Source organism: Rhinichthys klamathensis, unplaced genomic scaffold, assembly GCF_029890125.1.
Source record: "Rhinichthys klamathensis goyatoka isolate OS25496 unplaced genomic scaffold, OSU_Roscu_1.1 h1tg000087l_1, whole genome shotgun sequence".
In the NCBI taxonomy this organism is placed as follows: domain Eukaryota; kingdom Metazoa; phylum Chordata; class Actinopteri; order Cypriniformes; family Leuciscidae; genus Rhinichthys; species Rhinichthys klamathensis.
In genome coordinates, this window is record NW_026606627.1 from 2,356,443 (window position 1) to 2,377,249 (window position 20,807).

General features: G+C 41.0%; 2 protein-coding genes across 12 annotated transcripts in view; one reads left to right on the forward strand and one right to left on the reverse strand.

Annotated features, from left to right (window-relative positions):
• Positions 1-12,587, reverse strand: part of LOC130085719 (NACHT, LRR and PYD domains-containing protein 12-like) — a 61,499-nt gene extending 48,912 nt beyond the window's left edge. For 8 of the 11 annotated variants that reach the window (XM_056251644.1, XM_056251643.1, XM_056251642.1 and 5 more), the window contains exons 1-6: positions 12,458-12,587; positions 12,030-12,155; positions 10,942-11,037; positions 5,787-7,508; positions 4,023-4,094; positions 3,322-3,495 (exon numbers count right to left, since the gene is read on the reverse strand). In XM_056251644.1, coding sequence (XP_056107619.1) covers positions 3,322-3,495; positions 4,023-4,094; positions 5,787-7,508; positions 10,942-11,037; positions 12,030-12,155; positions 12,458-12,507 — 2,240 coding nt within the window. In that variant the 5' untranslated portion in view covers positions 12,508-12,587. The remainder of the gene's footprint in view (positions 1-3,321; positions 3,496-4,022; positions 4,095-5,786; positions 7,509-10,941; positions 11,038-12,029; positions 12,156-12,457) is intronic. The other 3 variants (XM_056251635.1, XM_056251637.1, XM_056251636.1) reach the window with 3 other exon arrangements.
• A 3,492-nt stretch (positions 12,588-16,079) lies between these two features.
• LOC130085709 (uncharacterized protein K02A2.6-like) lies at positions 16,080-18,278 on the forward strand. Its single transcript, XM_056251622.1, has one exon. It carries the CDS (start codon positions 16,080-16,082, stop codon positions 18,276-18,278), a length of 2,199 nt encoding a protein of 732 aa, XP_056107597.1.
• The last annotated feature ends 2,529 nt before the right edge of the window (positions 18,279-20,807 follow it).

Below are 20,807 nucleotides of genomic sequence, written 5' to 3' on the forward strand. Positions count from 1 at the left end.
TGCAAGACGGGCCACTGGAAGAGATATATTGATGATGTTTTCTTTATTTGGAGGGGGACTTCGGTTGAATTAGATAAATTCATGTCCTATATTAACTCTACCACATATTTTTTTAAGATTTACAGTAGACCACTCCATAGACAATATTAACTTCTTGGATCTGACTATTTATAAAAATTCCCAAGGAGGTTTAGAGACATCGATCTATCGTAAACCTCTCAGTAGAAATACCCTCCTCAGAGCTGATAGCCATCACCCCAAACAACTTATTAAAAATATTCCCATTGGCCAATTTTTACGGCTTAGAAGGAACTGTAGTAGTGATGCCGAGTTTGAGCGCGGGGCAATAGAAATGACAGAGCGCTTTCGTAACAGGGGCTATGCTTTAAGTGATATCTCTGCAGCCTATGAACGAGCCAGATGGACGCAACGAGCACATCTTCTAGTTAAAACTAAACGCGACTCAGTGCAGAGACTCTGCTTCTCCACAGATTTCTCTCATATTGGCGGAGAAATAAAACATGTCATTAAGAAACACTGGCACATCTTGCAGAGTGACCCAGCTCTTAAAGATATATGCGCAGAATCGCCAAGTATTACTTTTAAAGGGATACTCCACTTTTTTTGGAAATAGGCTCATTTTACAAGTCCCCCAGAGTTAAACTGTTGAGTTTTACCGTTTTTGAATCCATTCAGCCGATCTCCGGTTCTGGCGGTACCACTTTTAGCATAGCTTAGCATACATCATTGAAGTGGACAAGACCATTAGCATTTCTCAAAAAAAAAATTACCAAAGAGTTTCGATATTTTTCCTATTTAAAACTTGACTCTTCTGTAGTTACATCGTGCACTAAAACCGACGGAAAATGTAAAGTTGCGATTTTCTAGGCTGATATGGCTAGGAACTATACTCTCATTCCTGCTTAATAATCAAGAAACTTTACTGCCGTACCATGAGTGCAGCAGGCGTAATGATAACGAGCAACTGTGATCTGCTCATGCTGGCTCTCACTACATATCAGGGGGAAACTGGAGGATTTTAGAGCCGACAGTTCAATTCCTACCAAATCATTGAACACAATGTCTATTTTCAATATGTCAATATAAATATGTCAATAATTTTCTCATACAACTTTCATAAAAAACGGTTGCGTAGAACACAAATCGCCATACCTTCAGGACACTGACAATAAAGATGTATAGTGACAGAGAAGATTTCCTCAGAGAAACGCTTGTTACACACACACAGTTTGATTGTGTCGGTAGTTTCTGGCCAACCAAATGCCCTCAGCGAGTCTCGGCCTGACAGCATCACGGGGGAAGCCTGCAACACCCTCAACTCTTGCACTATAGACACACACACTTGCGACCCATGAACGCCTCTCTAAACTACTGCGGGATTTTACAGGTTGAAGCGCCTGTCATAGAAAAACACCATGTGCTGTCATGAATAAGAGAAATGTCTTCTCATAGGATAAAAACGCGTGTCATCGATGGACTATAGTGTTTCTCTATCATAATCAGTGACATTGACATGATGTAGACTTTAAAGGGCATATTGCAGGTTAGAGGACCCAACGAGTCAATGTATAGAAAAATAATGTAGGAACTAGATTTTCTTTACAATATACTACTTATAAATACGCTACAGAAGCTTCTGGAGTCGTTTTTGTGAGAAAATTTTACTTCCGCGTCTGAAAATGGGCGTGGCGGGCGTGACGTAACGGGCGGGAGAGCGGTCGATTCAAACAACAGGAAAACAATGGATCGCAATGACATTTCGGACGCTGAGGAAATTGTTCACACTTACTCGTATGACGGACCACAGCCATACAGTTATGAGCCTGCTATGCTGCCAAGAGAGCAGGATACACCAGGATTAATGTTAGACAGAACGGTCAGAGACACCATGAGTTGTGGTGTGAGGAGAACCAGTGTAGAACAGGACAGGTGTCTTGGTGAGAGACGTGCTTATAGATATAACATTATACACGTTCGCTAACGATATACACTGTGCTCACAATATTGTACAGATTATTACCATCGTATATCAGGCCAGCAGACATTAGTATGTTTAGGGTAGATTTATACTATTAAATGTATAAAAACTATACTTGAGTATATTTCTATTGTACTAAAAACATACTCAAGTACATTTTTAATACACATTTTTCACCTGGGTTATAACATAAACAGAAAATTAAAGATTTGAATATTTAAACAACCTAGTAATTTTGTTTTTCAATTACAAGCTGCCTCTATTTAGGGCATGACTACCTATATCACACTATTTGATGCCATTGGTACAGTATACGACGATCAATATTCTTGCTTCGGCATCCCATGTTAAACTCCATCATATCGCCGGGATGATAATCTTTCGATCTGAAGTGAACACTACACACGACCGCGTTTTTTGAAGCCGATGCGGAAGAGAAATCCCGTCTCTTCACCAGCACAAACTGCACCAGGCACAAAAGATATACAGCACCATCCTTTTTCTTGTTATGGAAACCTGTGGACTCGATGTCCTGACAGGCCGGAGTTTTTGCAACCTCCACAAACACAATAATTTACCTTGACGATGATAAATTAAAATACAAAAACTACCGAAAACACACTGACTCAAGACCGCTCTCACTGAATACCAGCCTACTCTGCACTGAGCTGAGGCCGAGGCTCCCTGTCGTGACGTAAAATGACACGATGTTGAAAAAAAGCGGTTTTTACGAGCAGTCCAAGAAACGCTCACTTTATCTTCTAAATTAGTGCCCTTATATCGTTTTAAAACGTTTGAAATCCTGCATTAACTTTTCATATGGTATTTTCATACAAGGTTATATATTAATTTAGATTTTTTTTTTTTACCTGCAATATGCTCTTTAAACCTGGAGAAAAATCTTTACAGTATCCAGTTTCCCCCTAAAATTAAAATGAATGGACTGTGTTAATCCTGACTGTGCTGAGATTGAGTGTGTTTAAAGTTAAGGGTGTAAAATGTATTTCACAATGTCAAAGTGTGTTTTTCAGTGTGACTATCAGTCCTGCAGAATCACCTTAATGAGGAGCAGCTCAAGCGTTCAAGCATTTACAGATCAAACACATGAACTCACAGCGGCAGGAGAAATACAGCAAACGCTTTACAAATATTAATTCTCTTACATCATATGAACAGACGTAATCATAATTTGATGCATTTGATTATGTTGTTTTAATAGCTTTGCTTGAAATAATAGTTATTTCCCTGCATTTTATTCCATTTTGATTATACTTTATGAATTCACAGTGACAGTTTCGTGTGAGAGTCACGTATGATCTTACCACAGTATCTCCAGTTTACAGTGAGGATTCTCCAGTCCAGCAGAGAACAGCTTCACTCCTGAGTCTCCGAGTTTATTCCCAGACAGAGACAGTTCTCTCAGGTGTGAGGGGTTTGATCTCAGAGCTGAAGCCAGAGCAGCACAACCTTCATCTGTCACACCACAATCCCTCAACCTGTAGAGAACAATGACACACATTAAGCCTATATCCAGAGATAAACATGACACTTAAAAAATAAATAACATAATGCTGTCAATATTAAATATATACAAATACTCATTAGTTCACATTGTGAAAATACATCAGTTAGGATTAGGGGATATATATTGTTATATTATAATTAATAATAAATTATTATAATCTTATAATTAGTGCAAAATCTCTTTTTTAAACAATTAATTCAATATATCAGTACGTTTAACTGTTATTCTAAGAGATTATATCTCTATGTGAGGGAGAAAGATTATATAAAACTGATAAAATGGAATTCATTGAATACATTACATACATTAAATATAAATGTTTATTTGAAAATAAATTTCTCACAAATATCATAAACAATTAAGTAGATCACAAATCAGGTCAGATAGGTGGAGGATTTAAAAGCAGAAGATATTTTTTGTTAAATCATTCATTTATAATGTTTAAGTAAGAACTGTTATAATGTTTTAACAGTGATGCTTGTTCTCAGTGTTACTTACCGAGCTGATCTAGTTGCTGTAACCACTGGCAGCAGCTTCTGAAGAACTTTATCTGCTGAGTTTTGTGTGACACTAATTGAAAATAAAATATAAATAAGTTCATTATTCATGCTAACAATAATAATAATAATTCATATCATAAGTAAATAATACATTATACCTTCCTTAATAACCTCAAATATTTATTTAATTAAACACTGCTTTATAAAGGACATGTGAGAAAGTTGTTTTAGTATCTATAACTGTAGAAGCTACTAATCGTATTCAGCAACACAGATTTGTTTTTTTCTTTTTCTTGTCAATGTTGCTGTGGCAGGTCTATTAGTCTGCATTTACACTTCAACACTATTTTGACAAATCAGATTTTTTTGTCCTGTCCGTTCCTATGGTTATATAAAATCATAAAAAGCTTATAAAATGTCCTTTTGTATAGCATCAGCAAATTATTTGTAGAAATTAACCACACAGGTTTGTTTGCTTGTTACTTGTTTATTTACCTACTTGTTTATTTAATAATTGACAGAAAATGTGAATCATTGTCCATCATTTTGCAAGTAACCGGTGATAAAGAAAAATGATGATGAGACATTAATCTAATTTATTTTCTTAATACTTCTCTTGTGGCCCCTAGTGAAAAAATGCGTATTTTCATGAATCAAGAAGTGTTTTGTGTTCAACAAGTTGCCTTTGAAATGAGAAGTAAGCTAATCTAATCTTTTATCCTCACAGTGCGTCAGTTATGCGGTGATGGACTATGAAATTATTGCGTGGCAAATGAATTGCAATATTAATGATAAAAGTAGCCAAATAATAATATATACAATAATGTAATATGCCCTGCGTGCCCGTCCGCTACGCCACTGTGAAGAGCCAATCGGCCACCAGGAACGGCATCAAGGCGATTAACTGTTTTATCAAGTTTACTTTGGCCGTCCACGTGACGTAATTGTCATCATCAGGAGGATCCGCTTGCAGCCCAATTTTAGTGATGGTGCAGACGGTGCACACAGCGGTCAAATGAGTTCATTTTGAAAGGCTCGCGCACTCAACTGGAAAATGAAGTTACACGTGTCCTTCTGAGGCTTGTAGACTTGAGTCCTCAGCATTAAACACTAGAATGAGACGCTCTAGTAAGTTTGCATGGCTACGTCACACATGTTCCCGCCCCACGGTCACGGCACAAAAACAAACTTTGGAAAAATACTTTCTATTAAATATCTTTATATTAACTGGTTTTATTAATGCAGTAGTGAATGACAGCCATCTGTGTCTCCCAGTGTCTTACATTATTGTCAGTTTAGTGTTCAGTGATTAATTTACACCGAAAGAAAAGATAACATGTATGCCTTCATCTCCAAATATATTATTTGTGTCATAACATTTCATTATGAACTCAGATGAACTCAGTGTCCACTCGTTTTCCATCAGTTCTTTTACGTGAATTGGAATGTGTGCAAAGAATTGTGGGAGATTGAAGAACACGAAGGATACACTTGATGCATCCTTCAAAATGAGCTGAACTAAAGACACAAAATGAAGTCCGTCTTCAAAACATCCTTCAAACTGAGAAGGCCTTCGCCTGATGACGTGGCAGTCGAGATATGCAGCCTTACTAGGACACAGTCACGGTTTGAGAAACACCCGCAAATTATGTACAATTTCCCAGAAATGAATCCGTGCCCGTGATTTAAACACCTCTGATCTCATAGTTTCTCTTTGTTCATAATGTTTTAGACTGTAATGATTGTACTCAGTGTTACTTACCGATCATTTCTGGCTCCAATTAAGTTGTACAGGTTAAACTCATGCAGTGTCTCCTCTGAGGACAACAACACAAACACTAAAGCTGACCACAGAGACGAGGAGAGTTTCACATCACGTAATCCTCCAGTCGTATGAGGTTTAGCTTCGCTCACTAGAGAAAGATCACCCAGTTCATTCAGACAGTGAAACAGATTGATGTATTTATCTGGAGCGGGATTCTCACTGATCTTCTTTTTAATATAGTCAACTGTTTCCTCATTGCTGTGAGAGCTGTTTGCTGTCTGTGTCTTTAGTTCTTGTAAGAGACTCTGATTAGACTCCACTGACAGACCCAGAAGGAAACGAAGGAAAAGGTCCAGATGCCCATTTCTACTGTGTAAAGCCTCATCCACAGCTCTCTGATGGAGATCAGATAGTGACACTTTGCCTCCATTAGTTGGTTTGGTAATCTGGTCAAACACATTGATGTTACTGTTGATAAAGGAGAGATGCACATATAGAGCTGCTAGATGTTCCTGAATGCTCAGATGAACAAAGCAGAAGACTCTCCCCTGACACAAGCCCAACTCCTCTCTGAAGATCTGAGTGCACAATCCTGAGTAAACTGATGCTTCTGTCACATCAATGCCACACTCGCTCAGGTCTTCCTCATAGAAGATCAGGTGGCCTTTCACAAGCTGCCGATACGCCAGTTCCCCCAGTTTGACAATCATGTCTTCGTCTTTCACTTTCTTATAGTCCTTCTCATGTTTGATGTTGGTCTGAATGATCAGGAAGTGTGTGTACATTTGAGTGAGAGTCTTGGGAATCTCTCCTCTCTCTGCTTCACTGCACATCTCCTCTAGAACAGTGGCTGAGATCCAGCAGAACACTGGGATGTGGCACATAATAAAGAGGCTCCTTGAGGACTCCAGGTGTGAGATGATCCTGTCGGCCAGACTCTGATCACTGATTCTCTTCCTGAAGTATTCCTGCTTCTGTGTGTCACTGAAGCCTCGTACCTCTGTCACTCGATGGACACACTTAGAGGGGACGAGATCCGCTGCTGCTGGTCTGGAGGTGATCCAGATGAGAGACGAGGGAAGCAGATTCCCCACAATGAGGTTCGTCAGCAGCTCGTCCACTGAGGCTGATTCAGTCACATCACACAACCTCACATCGCTCTGAAAATCCAGAGACAGACGACACTCATCCAGACCATCAAAGATGAACAGCACTTTATACTCATCACTGGATATGGCCATTTCTCTGGTTTCAGGGAAGAAGCGATGAAGAAGATCTGAAAGACTGAGTGTTTTGTCCTTCATCAAGTTGAGCTCTCTGAAAGCGAGTGGGAATATGAGCTGGACGTCCTGATTCTCTTTCCCTTCAGCCCAGTCCAGGATGAGCTTCTGCACAGAGACTGTTTTTCCAATGCCAGCGACTCCCTTTGTCAGCACAGTTCTGATGGGTTTGTCTTGTCCAGGTAAAGGTGTAAAGATGTCACTGCATTTGATCGGTGTGTCCTCTGTTTCTGCTCCCCTGGACTGTGTCTCAATCTGTCTCACCTCATGCTCATTATTGATCTCTCCACTTCCACTCTCTGTGATGTAGAGCTCTGTGTAGATCTCATTCAGGAGTGTTGGGTTTCCCTGCTTTGATATTCCCTCATACAAACACTCAAACTTCCTTCTCAGATTTGATCTCAATGTGTTGAGGACTTCAGCAGGTTTAGAGTCATGGCTGTAAGATTAAAATACCACATTATTACAGTTATTAAGTTAGAGAAGTAAATAGCCATAAATTAAAACATTTTATGTTTGCTGCATTAAGGGACACAGAACGTCTCTGGTTACGTATGTAACCCTAGTTCCCTGATGGGAACAAGATGCTGCGTAAAAATGCTGTGGGAACGCCCTGCGTTAGTGCGTCATGAATCACGTATGGAATCAGTCCAATGGCGAGACAGAACCTCATAGGCGGGTGACGTCACCGACCAGGAAACTATAAAGCACCCCAAAAACACAAGCGTGTCAGCTTCTGATAGACTGAAGCAAGTGATCTCCTTAAAAGCTGCTAGATATTCTTATTTTTCAACCCTATTAGAAGAAAATAAACATAATCCTAGGTATTTATGTGAAACAGTGGCTAAACTAACGAAAATGAAAGCTTCAAGCCCAAAAGTTTAAAAGCAACACGGAAGTAATGACTTTATGAACTTCTTCACTTATAAGATTGATAAAATCAGGGACAAAATTATAACTATGCAACCGTCTCCTACAGTATCGCATCAGGGAGTGCATTGTAGTCTCCCTGAGGAAAAATTTGATTCATTTGTTGCTATAGGAGAGGAAGAATTTAGCAAACTCTTTAATTCATCTTAATTGACAACTTGTATGTTAGACCCTATTCCGACTAAGCTACTGAAAGAGATGCTTCCAGATGTCATAGATCCTCTTCACCGACAGGGGGGCGGGTGTTGTGAGACCCCTTGTCGGTGATTGGTTGGAATACTATTTATTTTGGTTTTGAGTGGTTGGTGAAACCAATGTTTTTGTGTGCAGATCTCAGAGCCTAGGCTGCCTACAGAGACGTGTTTTTTTTTGACGGCCTGCTTATGGGGCGGGTAGCTAGCGTATCGTTAGGAAAGATTAGATGAAGGTGATCATTTATTTTTGGGCCTGAAATCGCTGATACAACCTTTAAGGGCTTGGTGGGCAACGCCGGTGTCTTAAAGGACGATGCCGATTCAGGAGAGAGATGGTTAGCGAGTGTCTCCTCAGCCTTAGGCATCGCCCCATACCCATATAGTTTAGCCCCAGCTATATTGGAATATGTGGAAGTTTGCTGACTAAATATACGGGAAAATACAGGTCTTTTCCAAGACCTCGACACCTCAGTATGGAGGTCTGGAAAGAACGGCAGAGACCGGCGTGGAGTAGGTAGTACGGGAAGGCAAAAATCTTTCATCTAATTTACTTTTAGATCTGGACTCCTGCCTGTCAGCTGGCCACTCGATGCTTAATTTCTCAACCGCTCGAGTGAGCACCTCCATAAGCTCCTCACAAGCTGGAGACTGAATTGACGAGTCCCCAGTCTCCACTGTATCAATACTTTCAACATCCAGCTCCTCGGAAGTATTGGTGCCTCAGCCTGGTCGGAAGAAACCGCAGCGCGTGCTTCCGAAACCAGATCTGAGGCACTGGATCTAACAAACAGGTAAAGGCTGAGATAAGGCAGAGCCCGTCTCAGACCCCGCTGTTAGATCCATTTGCGATCCCCACGAATGACGCCGCCGCTCTGCCTCGGTAAAAGCGGGACCCGAACCGCGGGGAGCGAGAACCGAACCACTCTCCTCGAAGAGTGATCGGCGGGAGCGGAGTGTTCTTAGGGGAAAACCCTCGCGATGCTCGCAATCAGCCCCCTCGAGAGCTGACTGGGCATGCTGCACTCCCAAACAAACAAAACATAGATCGTGTGTATCCCCACCCATGAGATTACGAGTACAGGGGGGAACACACTTTCTATATTGCTGTTCGCTCGCCATGATATATGTGAATATATATATATATACTGTATACACTCACCTAAAGGATTATTAGGAACACCTGTTCAATTTCTCATTAATGCAATTATCTAATCAACCAATCACATGGCAGTTGCTTCAGTGCATTTAGGGGTGTGGTCCTGGTCAAGACAATCTCCTGAACTCCAAACTGAATGTCAGAATGGGAAAGAAAGGTGATTTAAGCAATTTTGAGCGTGGCATGGTTGTTGGTGCCAGACGGGCCGGTCTGAGTATTTCACAATCTGCTCAGTTACTGGGATTTTCACGCACAACCATTTCTAGGGTTTACAAAGAATGGTGTGAAAAGGGAAAAACATCCAGTATGCGGCAGTCCTGTGGGCAAAAATGCCTTGTTGATGCTAGAGGTCAGAGGAGAATGGGCTGACTGATTCAAGCTGATAGAAGAGCAACTTTGACTGAAATTACCACTCGTTACAACCGAGGTATGCAGCAAAGCATTTGTGAAGCCACAACACGCACAACCTTGAGGCGGATGGGCTACAACAGCAGAAGACCCCACCGGGTACCACTCATCTCCACTACAAATAGGAAAAAGAGGCTACAATTTGCAAGAGCTCACCAAAATTGGACAGTTGAAGACTGGAAAAATGTTGCCTGGTCTGATGAGTCTCGATTTCTGTTGAGACATTCAGATGGTAGAGTCAGAATTTGCCGTAAACAGAATGAGAACATGGATCCATCATGCCTTGTTACCACTGTGCAGGCTGGTGGTGGTGGTGCAATGGTGTGGGGGATGTTTTCTTGGCACACTTTCGGTTCCTTAGTGCCAACTGGGCATCGTTTAAATGCCACGGCCTACCTGAGCATTGTTTCTGACCATGTCCATCCCTTTATGGCCACCATGTACCCATCCTCTGAAGGCTACTTCCAGCAGGATAATGCACCATGTCACAAAGCTCGAATCATTTCAAATTGGTTTCTTGAACATGACAATGAGTTCAATGTACTAAAATGGCCCCCACAGTCACCAGATCTCAACCCAATAGAGCATCTTTGGGATGTGGTGGAACGGGAGCTTCGTGCCCTGGATGTGCATCCCACAAATCTCCATCAACTGCAAGATGCTATCCTATCAATATGGGCCAACATTTCTAAAAAATGCTTTCAGCACCTTGTTGAATCAATGCCACGTATAATTAAGGCAGTTCTGAAAGCGAAAGGGGGTCAAACACAGTATTAGTATGGTGTTCCTAATAATCCTTTAGGTGAGTGTATATATGTTTTTTTTATATGTGAAAACTCCTGCCTAGCAATCACTAAAGACAGACAAAAAACACTGGACAATGATTCACACACAGAGCGCTTGCTGAAGTAACAGAAGCTGACGCGCTTGTGTTTTTGGGGTGCTTTATAGTTTCCTGGTCGGTGACGTCACCCGCCTATGACGTTCCGTCTCGCCATTGGACTGATTCCATACGTGCTTCATGACGCACTAACGCAGGGCGTTCCCACAGCGTTTTCACGCAGCTCGAGTTCATCATTAGGTTTCTGAAATTTTTTAATAATTAATCGTGTGTTTGAGTGATGAGTGATGTGAATTGCAGCACCTAAAATTAAACAACAACAGCAAAAAGTCCTGCATTTTACCTGAAACCAGGATACATGCTTTCATTAAAGTCTTGTGGTTGAATCACAGGCATGAACACAGTTTTGTTTTTAACTGGTCTGGATGGAAGATTTGACCTTAAATCAGAATGAAGAGGGTAAAGAATCAGACACACTGATATTGATGTAATTGTGTCATTAACTGAGTAACAGACCAACAGCGTTTACAGTGTGTGAATGTATTAACAATACAATACATGGAGCTTTACACAAGAGCACAATGATAATCATTAATAGAATGAATCTTACAGGATTATAACTCATTACACTGCTGTATATTGTGTGTTTATGTTTATTTCATTCATGGATATTTTCCATTGACTTACTAAATTACATTTATGTAATTTATAATACCATGATGAAAAGGAGGCAGGATGAAGAATATCTTATATTTCCTGCCCCCCTCCACAAAAAAAAAAACAAACAAAAAAAAAAATTCAACATATCAAAAGACTCCATATCAAGTCCCCGTCAATACACGATGATAACTAATGAAACAGACTAGAAACCAAAACATCAACCTGAAACAGATTTCCAAAGCAAACCATGATCAGAACCATCATCATCAATTTCTATAAATATTCATCCAAAACAAAAGCAAACCATGATCACAAACATCATCATAATCATCATCATCAACTTCTATAAGTGTTCATACAAATCCATTGTTTTCTCTTTAAATCTTTTTTTTAAACTGAAATATATTTTTACATTGCTTTAGTTCATTTTGCAAAGATTTCCAAACTTTCACTCCAACCACTGAAGTACACATTAGTTTTGCTGTTGTCCTTGCAGTTTGATACCTAAAATGTCCCTTTCCTCTTCCTTCATTTTAAGGATAAACAAGTGTTGAAGGTTTGTGGGCAATACTCTGTCTTTTGCTTTAAACATAACAATAAGTGTTCGTAATTCGACCAATTCTTTAAATTTGAACAATTTAGAGCAAAAAAATAAGGCATTTGTATGCTCTCTATAATCTGTTTTAAATATAATTCGTATGACTCTCTTTTGTATATTAGCAATTTCATAAAAATCAAATACTATAAACATAACTTTTAGAAATGATATACCTGAGATCAGGCCGTTTGTCTCCACTCTTAAACTTTTCTGGCGGATCCATAGAGTGGTCACTCTTCATAGACACACAGCTGGACTCTGGTTTTGAGCTCTTCTGCTGGACTGAACTGGTTTTAAAACTAAGTAAAATAAAAAGCATCCAGACTTATAAATGTTGTGCACTTTTACAGTAATCTTCTGTCTTGGGAAACACCATGAGTAACAGTACTCTTGCTGTGAAACCAGACACTGTGAAGCTCTCAACAAATCTGAACCAGCAGTTAGAAAAATCATTATATAAAGGTAGAAGAAATCTCAGCTTACATTTACTTGATGTCATTGTTAGTATTAGACCAACTGACTTTGATTAATTAATTTAATAAATTGATTTAATAAATTCAAAAGTGTCATACTATAAGCACATCTTTTATAGAAATGATACCTGAGATCAGGCCGTTTGTCTCCATTCTTAAACTTTACTGGCGGATCCATAGAGTTGTTACTCTTCACAGACACACAGCTGGACTCTGGGTTTGAGCTCTTCTGCTGGACTGAACTGGAACAGAGAACAGATTCAGTTTAATACTTTAGATTACTGTGTTCATTGATCTTTATGATATGGGGGGGGGGGAAGATGCAGGAGAATCTGATGAGTTTGATCTCCTCCACTGACTCTGATGAAGAAACATTCACACACCAAATTAAATGATAATAATATTTGTAATAACATTCATAATTTAGCTGAACACATCTGGAGTGTTTGGAAGAAAAAGGATCACGTGACTGCGTTAACTCAAGCTAATTGGGCCTTTTCACACACACACACACACACACACACACACACAAACAAGTCGACCTGGATTTAGAATTTTTTGAAAAATAAAGGACACCGAGAAACGCTGATTGAACATGTTCGGGTGAAAAAGAAAACAAACCCCGACACACATCGACAGACTCTGATCCGATTAAATAAAATAAAATAAAAACGAGTTTGTTGGCGCTTGTGTGAATTGGCCAATGAATGTTTACACATAAACTAAACTTCTGAAGAAACACAAAGGAAACATTGAAGTGAAAGAACCCCTTTATTAAAGGTTTCATATCAAACAATCACGTAAAATGTCCTCCAGAGATTCATATTAATATGAGAAGTCACACATGAACACTCACCTTGATCAAACTTTTATAAGATACACGATCTGAAATCCTCCAGCTTTAACATCATAAAACTACACGTAAATTCCTTCTTAAACGTTGATAAACACTTTGATGCTCTGTTGTTTTTTCCGTATCGTATTTCGTATTTTTCCTGCTTAAAATGGCGACAGGAGAACATACTTTCACTATTTGTGACAAGTACACCTGGCTGCAGCCTGCAGATCGGGGCGGGGGTGCACCTGGGGCACCCATAACGCTTCTCATTGGTTAGTGGCACAGTAATGACGTCGACGCCACGGTAAAAAGGAAATGCGATGTTTAAAACGCATGGGCCATATCGCGCTGATAACAGGTAATACTTTAATAAAGAGTATTAAAAAAACTCTAAAGTAATAATGAAAGCAGCATAAAGGAGTAGAGCGCATATCCATAGTTTTAACTATGCCTGATCTAAGGTAAACTTGAATTACAGAGTATATATTGTGTAATATCTGTAGTATTTTGAAAGTTTTTCACATTCTGTTGTAGCCTGGGAAAACCCAGGCAAATTTAGATTTACTCTGCAAGTTAGTCTGGCAAAGAGCTCATTCAAGCCCATTTCTAATCCGTGGAAATCGCGGCACCAATCAGCAGCGACTGAACTAGGGGTGTGACGGTTATAGTTGAACACCGTCATTAGAACTCTATAACCGGCAAAACCATGTTATTAAAATATTTTTTTCACAAACATTTTTTATCATAGAGAATGTTTAAATACTAATATCAGCTTACGAGGGAAACGGAGGCGGAGTTAGTGGTGCTTCGGAGGCTGCTACTGCTGGAGATGATTCGGGAGAGGTCTGTGCCCCTTTACCGATCAGAGCGCGCGCTGACACGGAGTAAAGCCTTGTTTATACTTGACGCGTCCCCACAAGCACGAAGGTGCGCGCGGCAAAAATGACGCGTTCGGTGCGCAAGACTGGCAAGACCCCATTTCGCTTGGCTGTGTGCACGGCTTTTTTTGTAACAGCGCGCGCGGCGGCGCGTCCGAGGATGAACGACTTCAAACCGAATCATGTACGTCTCACCGCACCGGCACCCAGTTTGCGGGTCTAAATTGCAAAGTTCATTGCAAACATTTTTTTTGTTAATGTTTTGTTTACTGTGTGTGATTTATTTAATGGAAAGCACATTCACTTCTAGTTGTCTTGTTGTTAATTTTAAATAAACGTAGAGCGAGTAGCTAATCAGTGTCTGCTTGTTTATTCAAACTAAGTTGTTCTATAACAGACGAACGTCGCTCTGCATACGTCATCTCCTTCAGCTCTGATTGCTTTTAGGTCTATCCAATTGCACCCAGAGGCATTTGAGCTATGTCCGTTGGTGACGCCCCTTTGGAAATGATTTGTCTATGAAGCTTTGCCAGACCATAACTCAGTTACAACTGAGAATGGTCTGGTTTTAACCAGGCTAATTCTGTTGCACTTTACTGTGTAAATAACAAAATTACTGTTAACATTAATGGCACCTTATATATTTCTTATTTTAATCATTCCTCTGTAATAGTTCTTTTTTATTTTTGTGCATTATATATGATAAAACATTTATGCCAATAAAGTAGTTTGAAGTTAAACCAACTGCATACAGTAGGCTACATTGTCAATCTCTGTATCCCATATTATGCATACCAACTCAAAAAAACAAACTCATACCAGTGATAACTTTTATTTCAAAACAAAAATAATTGTGTAAAACAGATATGCACACCAGTGATGCGCGGGTTGATCCAAAATGAGCGGGTGCCTGCGGTTACGAGTCATCCAAAAATATTTTTAATGATATTCGGGTCGCGGTCGGTCAGGTCGTTTGAAATAAAGATGTCAATTAAATCTTTGTAATTTATATAGTAGCTACTGTAGATCATTGTGATAAATGATCTGTACAGAAGTACAATATAATTTGTGTATTATTAACATGTTACTTTAAATGTGCTGGGCTCTTTAAGAACGTCTGTTCACTCAAGGAATCAGAAACAAGGTGAGGCTATTGAGGCTTTCATCAGTGATCTCAGGATTAAAGCTAAAAGTTGTCATTTTGGAGAATTGACAGATGAGCTGATCTGTGATCGGATTGTGTGTGGCATCAACAATGAAAGCTTAAGGAAAGTACTGCTAAGAGACAGCGAATTAACTCTGATCAAAGCAATCTCAATTTGTCGCATACATGAAATGACAGAAGAAAATAATAAGACGTTGGCTAGCCTACCTCAGACTGCAACTAACGTTGATGCAATACAGCCATTTTCCAGCAGGTGGCGCCAAAACACAAAACATAAACAAAGAACAGAACAACATGATTCAACTATAACCAATTGCAGAAATTGCGGAGGTAATCATGCAGCAAAGAAAGAAAAATGCCCTGCTATCGGACAACAATGTCATAACTGCAAGAAAATGAATCACTACAAGAAATGTTGCAAAGCATGCAGTCAATTTGGTCAGAAGAAATTTAATCACAGGAAAGCGGTACATGAACTTGAGGTATACAAACCCCCTGACCATGATGACACCTTTTATGTTGATGGCATTAAATTTGACAAGTGTGTCAACGTTGTTAACCCTTACATGCCAGTGCTGGAGAAGGGATTTGTCACTGTACACATAAACAAAACTCCAATCGAGATGAAAGTTGACACTGGGGCAAAATGTGACGTAATTTCACAAAAGACTTTCGAACAAATTGCCAACAACGAACGGCCAGCGAAACATTCAGAGACACCTAACCTTCTAGCTTATGGTGGAGCTAAAATTGAAACAAAAGGCTTGGTCTCATTGCAATGTAGCCTAAATGGGCAAAATTATCCACTGTCATTCTTTTTGGTGGATCAAGATGTTCAACCGCTGTTGGGATTCCGTGCATGCCTTGACATGGCGATCGTTACAATCAGCCCAGATGTGCATCATGTCAGTATGGAGGGCAGCACCGGAGATATTCTTACAGAGTACAAGGACTTATTTACTGACCAGCTCGGAGAACTTCCAATTACGTATTCTATGACAGTAGACCCCAGCGTGCAGCCAGTAGTTCGCCCTGCTCATCGCATTCCTCTGGCAATGCAAAGCCGTGTCAAAGCAGAACTGGACCGCATGCAGAGCCTTGGCGTCATAACGGCAGTCTCAGAGCCGACGGATTGGCTTTCGTCCATGGTGGTTACACACAAAAAGGACAGGCAAGAAATCAGGTTTTGTATTAACCCCAAAGATCTTAACATGGCTTTAAAAAGACCCCATCACCCCATGCGCAGCGCAGAGGAAGTAGCATCTCGGATGTCGGGAGCAACCGTATTTTCCGTGCTAGACGCAAAGAGCTCTTTCTGGCAGGTACGCCTCCACCACAAGTCCTCCATGATGACAACATTTAGCACTCCATTTGGGTGCTATAGATTTCTCCGTATGCCCTTTGGCATTAACTCCGCAAGCGAGGTGTTCCAGCGCTCAATTGAGCAGCTCTTTTCAGGGTACCCCTGTGCGATTATTGTTGATGACATCATCATCGGAGGTCGCAACCCTGCTGAACATGACATCAACCTGAAAAGGGTTTTGAACAGAGCACGTGAGTTCAAACTCAAGCTAAACCCTGTCAAATGCAAATTTCGGCTGGACCAAGTCAGCTATGTGGGCCATATCTTTACAAGAGAAGGCCTAAAAGCAGATCCTTCCAAAACAAAAGCAATTCCTGAGATGCCAGCCCCGAAGGATGTCCTTGCATTACAGCGCTTCCTCGGAATAGTAAATTATCTGGGGAAATTTATCCCAAACTTCAGCGACATTGCTGCGCCCCTCAGAAAGCTGACACACAAAGAGACAGTATGGTGCTGGTACCAGCAACACCAACAAGCATTTGACACCCTCAAGTCATGTTTGTCCACTCCACCCGTGTTATCATATAACGACGTGAAGAAGCCAGTTACGTTAACCTGTGATGCTTCCAGCTTCGGGCTGGGTGCTGCATGCATGCAGGAGGGAAAACCAGTTGCGTATGCGTCTCGCACACTCACAGACACAGAGACACGGTATGCGCAGATAGAGAAGGAGCTGCTAGCCGTCGTATTTGCCTGTACAAAGTTCAGGGACTATGTATATGGGAAACCTACACTCGTTGAGACGGACCACCAGCCCCTGGTAACTATTCTGAAAAAACCAATCCACACAGCTCCTGCACGATTACAGAGGATGATGCTCAGGTTACAGTGCTATGACATCACCCTGGTGTACAAGAAGAGTAAGCTCATGTACCTTGCAGACACCCTATCTAGAGCTCCAGACACTCAAGTCCAACCAGACAGTGAAAATGACACATTCGGGGTCATGTCTATCAACTACATTTCCACTGCTAGACTGGTGGAACTCAGAAAGCATACAGCGGAGGATGATGTGTTACAGGATCTAAGCACTGTGATTCAACAAGGTTGGCCAATTAAAGAACATGGCGTGTGGCCCACTGTGCGTCCGTACTTTCCCTACAGAGATGAGCTAGCTGTGGAAAACGGAATAGTGATGAAAGGCCACAAAACAGTCATTCCTCGCTCATTGCAGAGAGAATATATCGAAATAGTCCACAGAGGCCACCCAGGGCTGGACGCTACCAAACACAGAGCAAGAGGTATTATTTTCTGGCCAACGATGACGGCTGACATCACGGCAGAACTCCTCTCATGCTCAGTCTGCAACAGCACAAAGCCGCACCAACAAAAAGAACCATTAAGACCATACCCAGTTCCAGACCTGCCTTGGTCCACGGTGGCAACAGATATGTTCGAGTGGCATGGACAAAATTATCTGGTGCTTGTGGACTCATACTTGGGTTGGTATGAGATTGACTTTCTCCGCAACATAACGTCATCAGCTGTAATCATGAAACTAAAGAGGCATTTCTCAGTGCACGGCACACCTCATACACTCATTTCTGATAATGCTAGTCAGTACACGTGTCAGCAATTCAGAGACTTTGCCAAACAGTGGGACTTCATTCATGTCACCAGTAGTCCAGAGTACCCACAGTCGAATGGTCTGGCAGAAAGAGCTGATGAAGAAATCCCACAGAGATGGCACGGACGTGTTTCTTAACCTCCTGAATCTGAGAAACATTCCTCGTGACCCAACATTGGGTTCTCCTGCACAACGCCTGTTGTCACGACAGACACGGTCAGCCATTCCTGTTAACTCTAGACTGTTAGAGCCAGCTCCAAAATGTACCAAGCAAGTCACTGCACAACTTCTTGCAAAGAGGATGACCCAAAAGCGATACTTCGATACATCAAGTCATCCTCTGCAGCCATTGGCAGAGGGACAAATTGTCAGAATGCAAACGCCAAAAGGATATGAGCACCTTGGCACGGTAAAAGAGGTGAACAAGGAGCCTCGCTCATACACCATCCAATGCAATGGGAGAACATACAGGAGGAACCAACGCCACATCCTTCCTGTAGCAGAGTTTCGATCTGCATCTGTTGATTTGCATTTGTACAGTTGTTCACTGCAAAGGACACATTGTTACAAGGGTCATTCATGTTCTTGGATGTTTGATTAAGTTAATTTCATACTACAGTATTGATCGTTGTTAAGTATGTTTATTCTCTTTCTACGATTGGTAGTTTCAGCTAAAGGAAAGGGATGTAGATCATTGTGATAAATGATCTGTACAGAAGTACAATATAATTTGTGTATTATTAACATGTTACTTTAAATGTGCTGGGCTCTTTAAAAACGTCTGCCCCCCCAAACCCCCCCCCCCACCCCCCGTGATGCGCATGTACGGAACACACACACAGACGTGGGCAGTTGTATACACGGGATCGTGTTGTCAAGTAGAGCTGTTAATAAAAAGCATTGCATTCACAAATGGCAGTTGCTGTGTAATTCATCGGACATGCAACAGCTACTAGACACAATTTTCTATGAAATACATAGGCCTACACTTTATTGGCTAAATAACTGGCACGAAGATGACGCACGAGCTCAGTCTGCAGGTAGAGATGGAGGCGGAGAGAGGAAAGATATGTAGCTGTAACGATATGTGATATGAAACCAAAATCACGACACTCAGATCCACGAACCCAAAGAATCGCGACACACCCCTTCCAACTCCAAGAGTTATCCTTCCCGTCCAGATCCAATGCTACCACATCTTTAAAGTATTATTAGAATTTTGAAGTTAACATTATAAAATACGTGGACCAACACAACAAAACTAGTTGAGGATAGATTATTTAAAATTGGGGAATTCCAGCATTATGGACGTGACATTTGCAGTCAAAACTTGAAACAGGCCTATAAATTCTCAGAAAATGCATTTAATAGGCTACCAATAGGATATTGAAAAGTCTGTTTATCCATACCCCCTTAAAGGAGTCCAGACATTAGAAACATATCAGTCTACACATGCGTTTTATATTTATATGAGGGAAATAGGCTACACACGCATTCATGCGTGACAAAACAAATATTTAACTTTTAGGAGGCAAAATATTTTATTTGTAATTCTGTGAATTACACTGTGCAAATCAAAAGTAATACTACCCACCGGATAAAGAAGGGTTGGCTCTCCACAGAACATAAAATATTCATTTTATTTTATTTTTCGTGTTCGCATTTATGAGGAAAAAACAATGTAAGGACCTGAGCGCTCTGAAGCGGCACTAAAATACTGATTTAAAACTTTAACAGAGACCTCAAACAGAAGACACAAAGCCTTTCTTTAAAGTGAATTTCGATTTGTACTAATTGAATCTTATTTTTAATCAATGTTTCATCAACCAATTGCCTGGATTTAATAAATAAGAAGTAAATATAGCAGACAAGATAATCACGACACGGAGGTGCCGGCGCGTGAACTGGAGCGCGTCTCATAAATGAACCGAAACTCAGCGTATAAGGTAGCCTACTTCACAGACCTGAGAAATATATCTATATTGAAATGTCTACTTGTAAACAGAACAATTCAAAACGAAAGAAAACGGACTGGGCTTGTCATGGTGCGCTGGAAAATAGTCAAGGGATTCAGATGCGAGTGAAAAAGTATTTATTAGTCAAAAGAGAAGACAAGAGACTCAATTTGACAGGCGGCATCCACAAGGATCGCACAGTGAAATGAATAGTTGACAGTTCTCAGACAAACTCAGAGTGGAAGTGGCAGATAATCCTCAGGCAGACTCGGAACACACTCGGGCAGACTCGGTAACGCAGGGACTCAGTGGGCGGAATGCAGATCTGCGTGGAGAAGAAGATCCTCGGGAAAGCGTCGAAGAAGCAGGACTGGAACAGGAGACAAGGCTCAGACCCAGGAGAACCTCCACAACCATCTGACAGAGACAAGACGAGTGAGCAAACAATATATAGGACATCCTCATTCAGAACAGCTGGCGCTGATCGGCTCATCAGTGGAAACGAGCCAGCTGATGAGCCGGGCCCATTCACTCAACACGCACACACATAGCGAGAGAGAGTCAATGAATCCATGAACCGTGACAGTACCCCCCCTCCTAGGAACGCCGCCTGGCGTTCCCAGACACCCTTACCTGTCGATTGTAATCATCGATAAGGGAGTGATCCAGAATGTCCCTGGCAGGAACCCAACTTCTCTCCTCCGGACCGTAA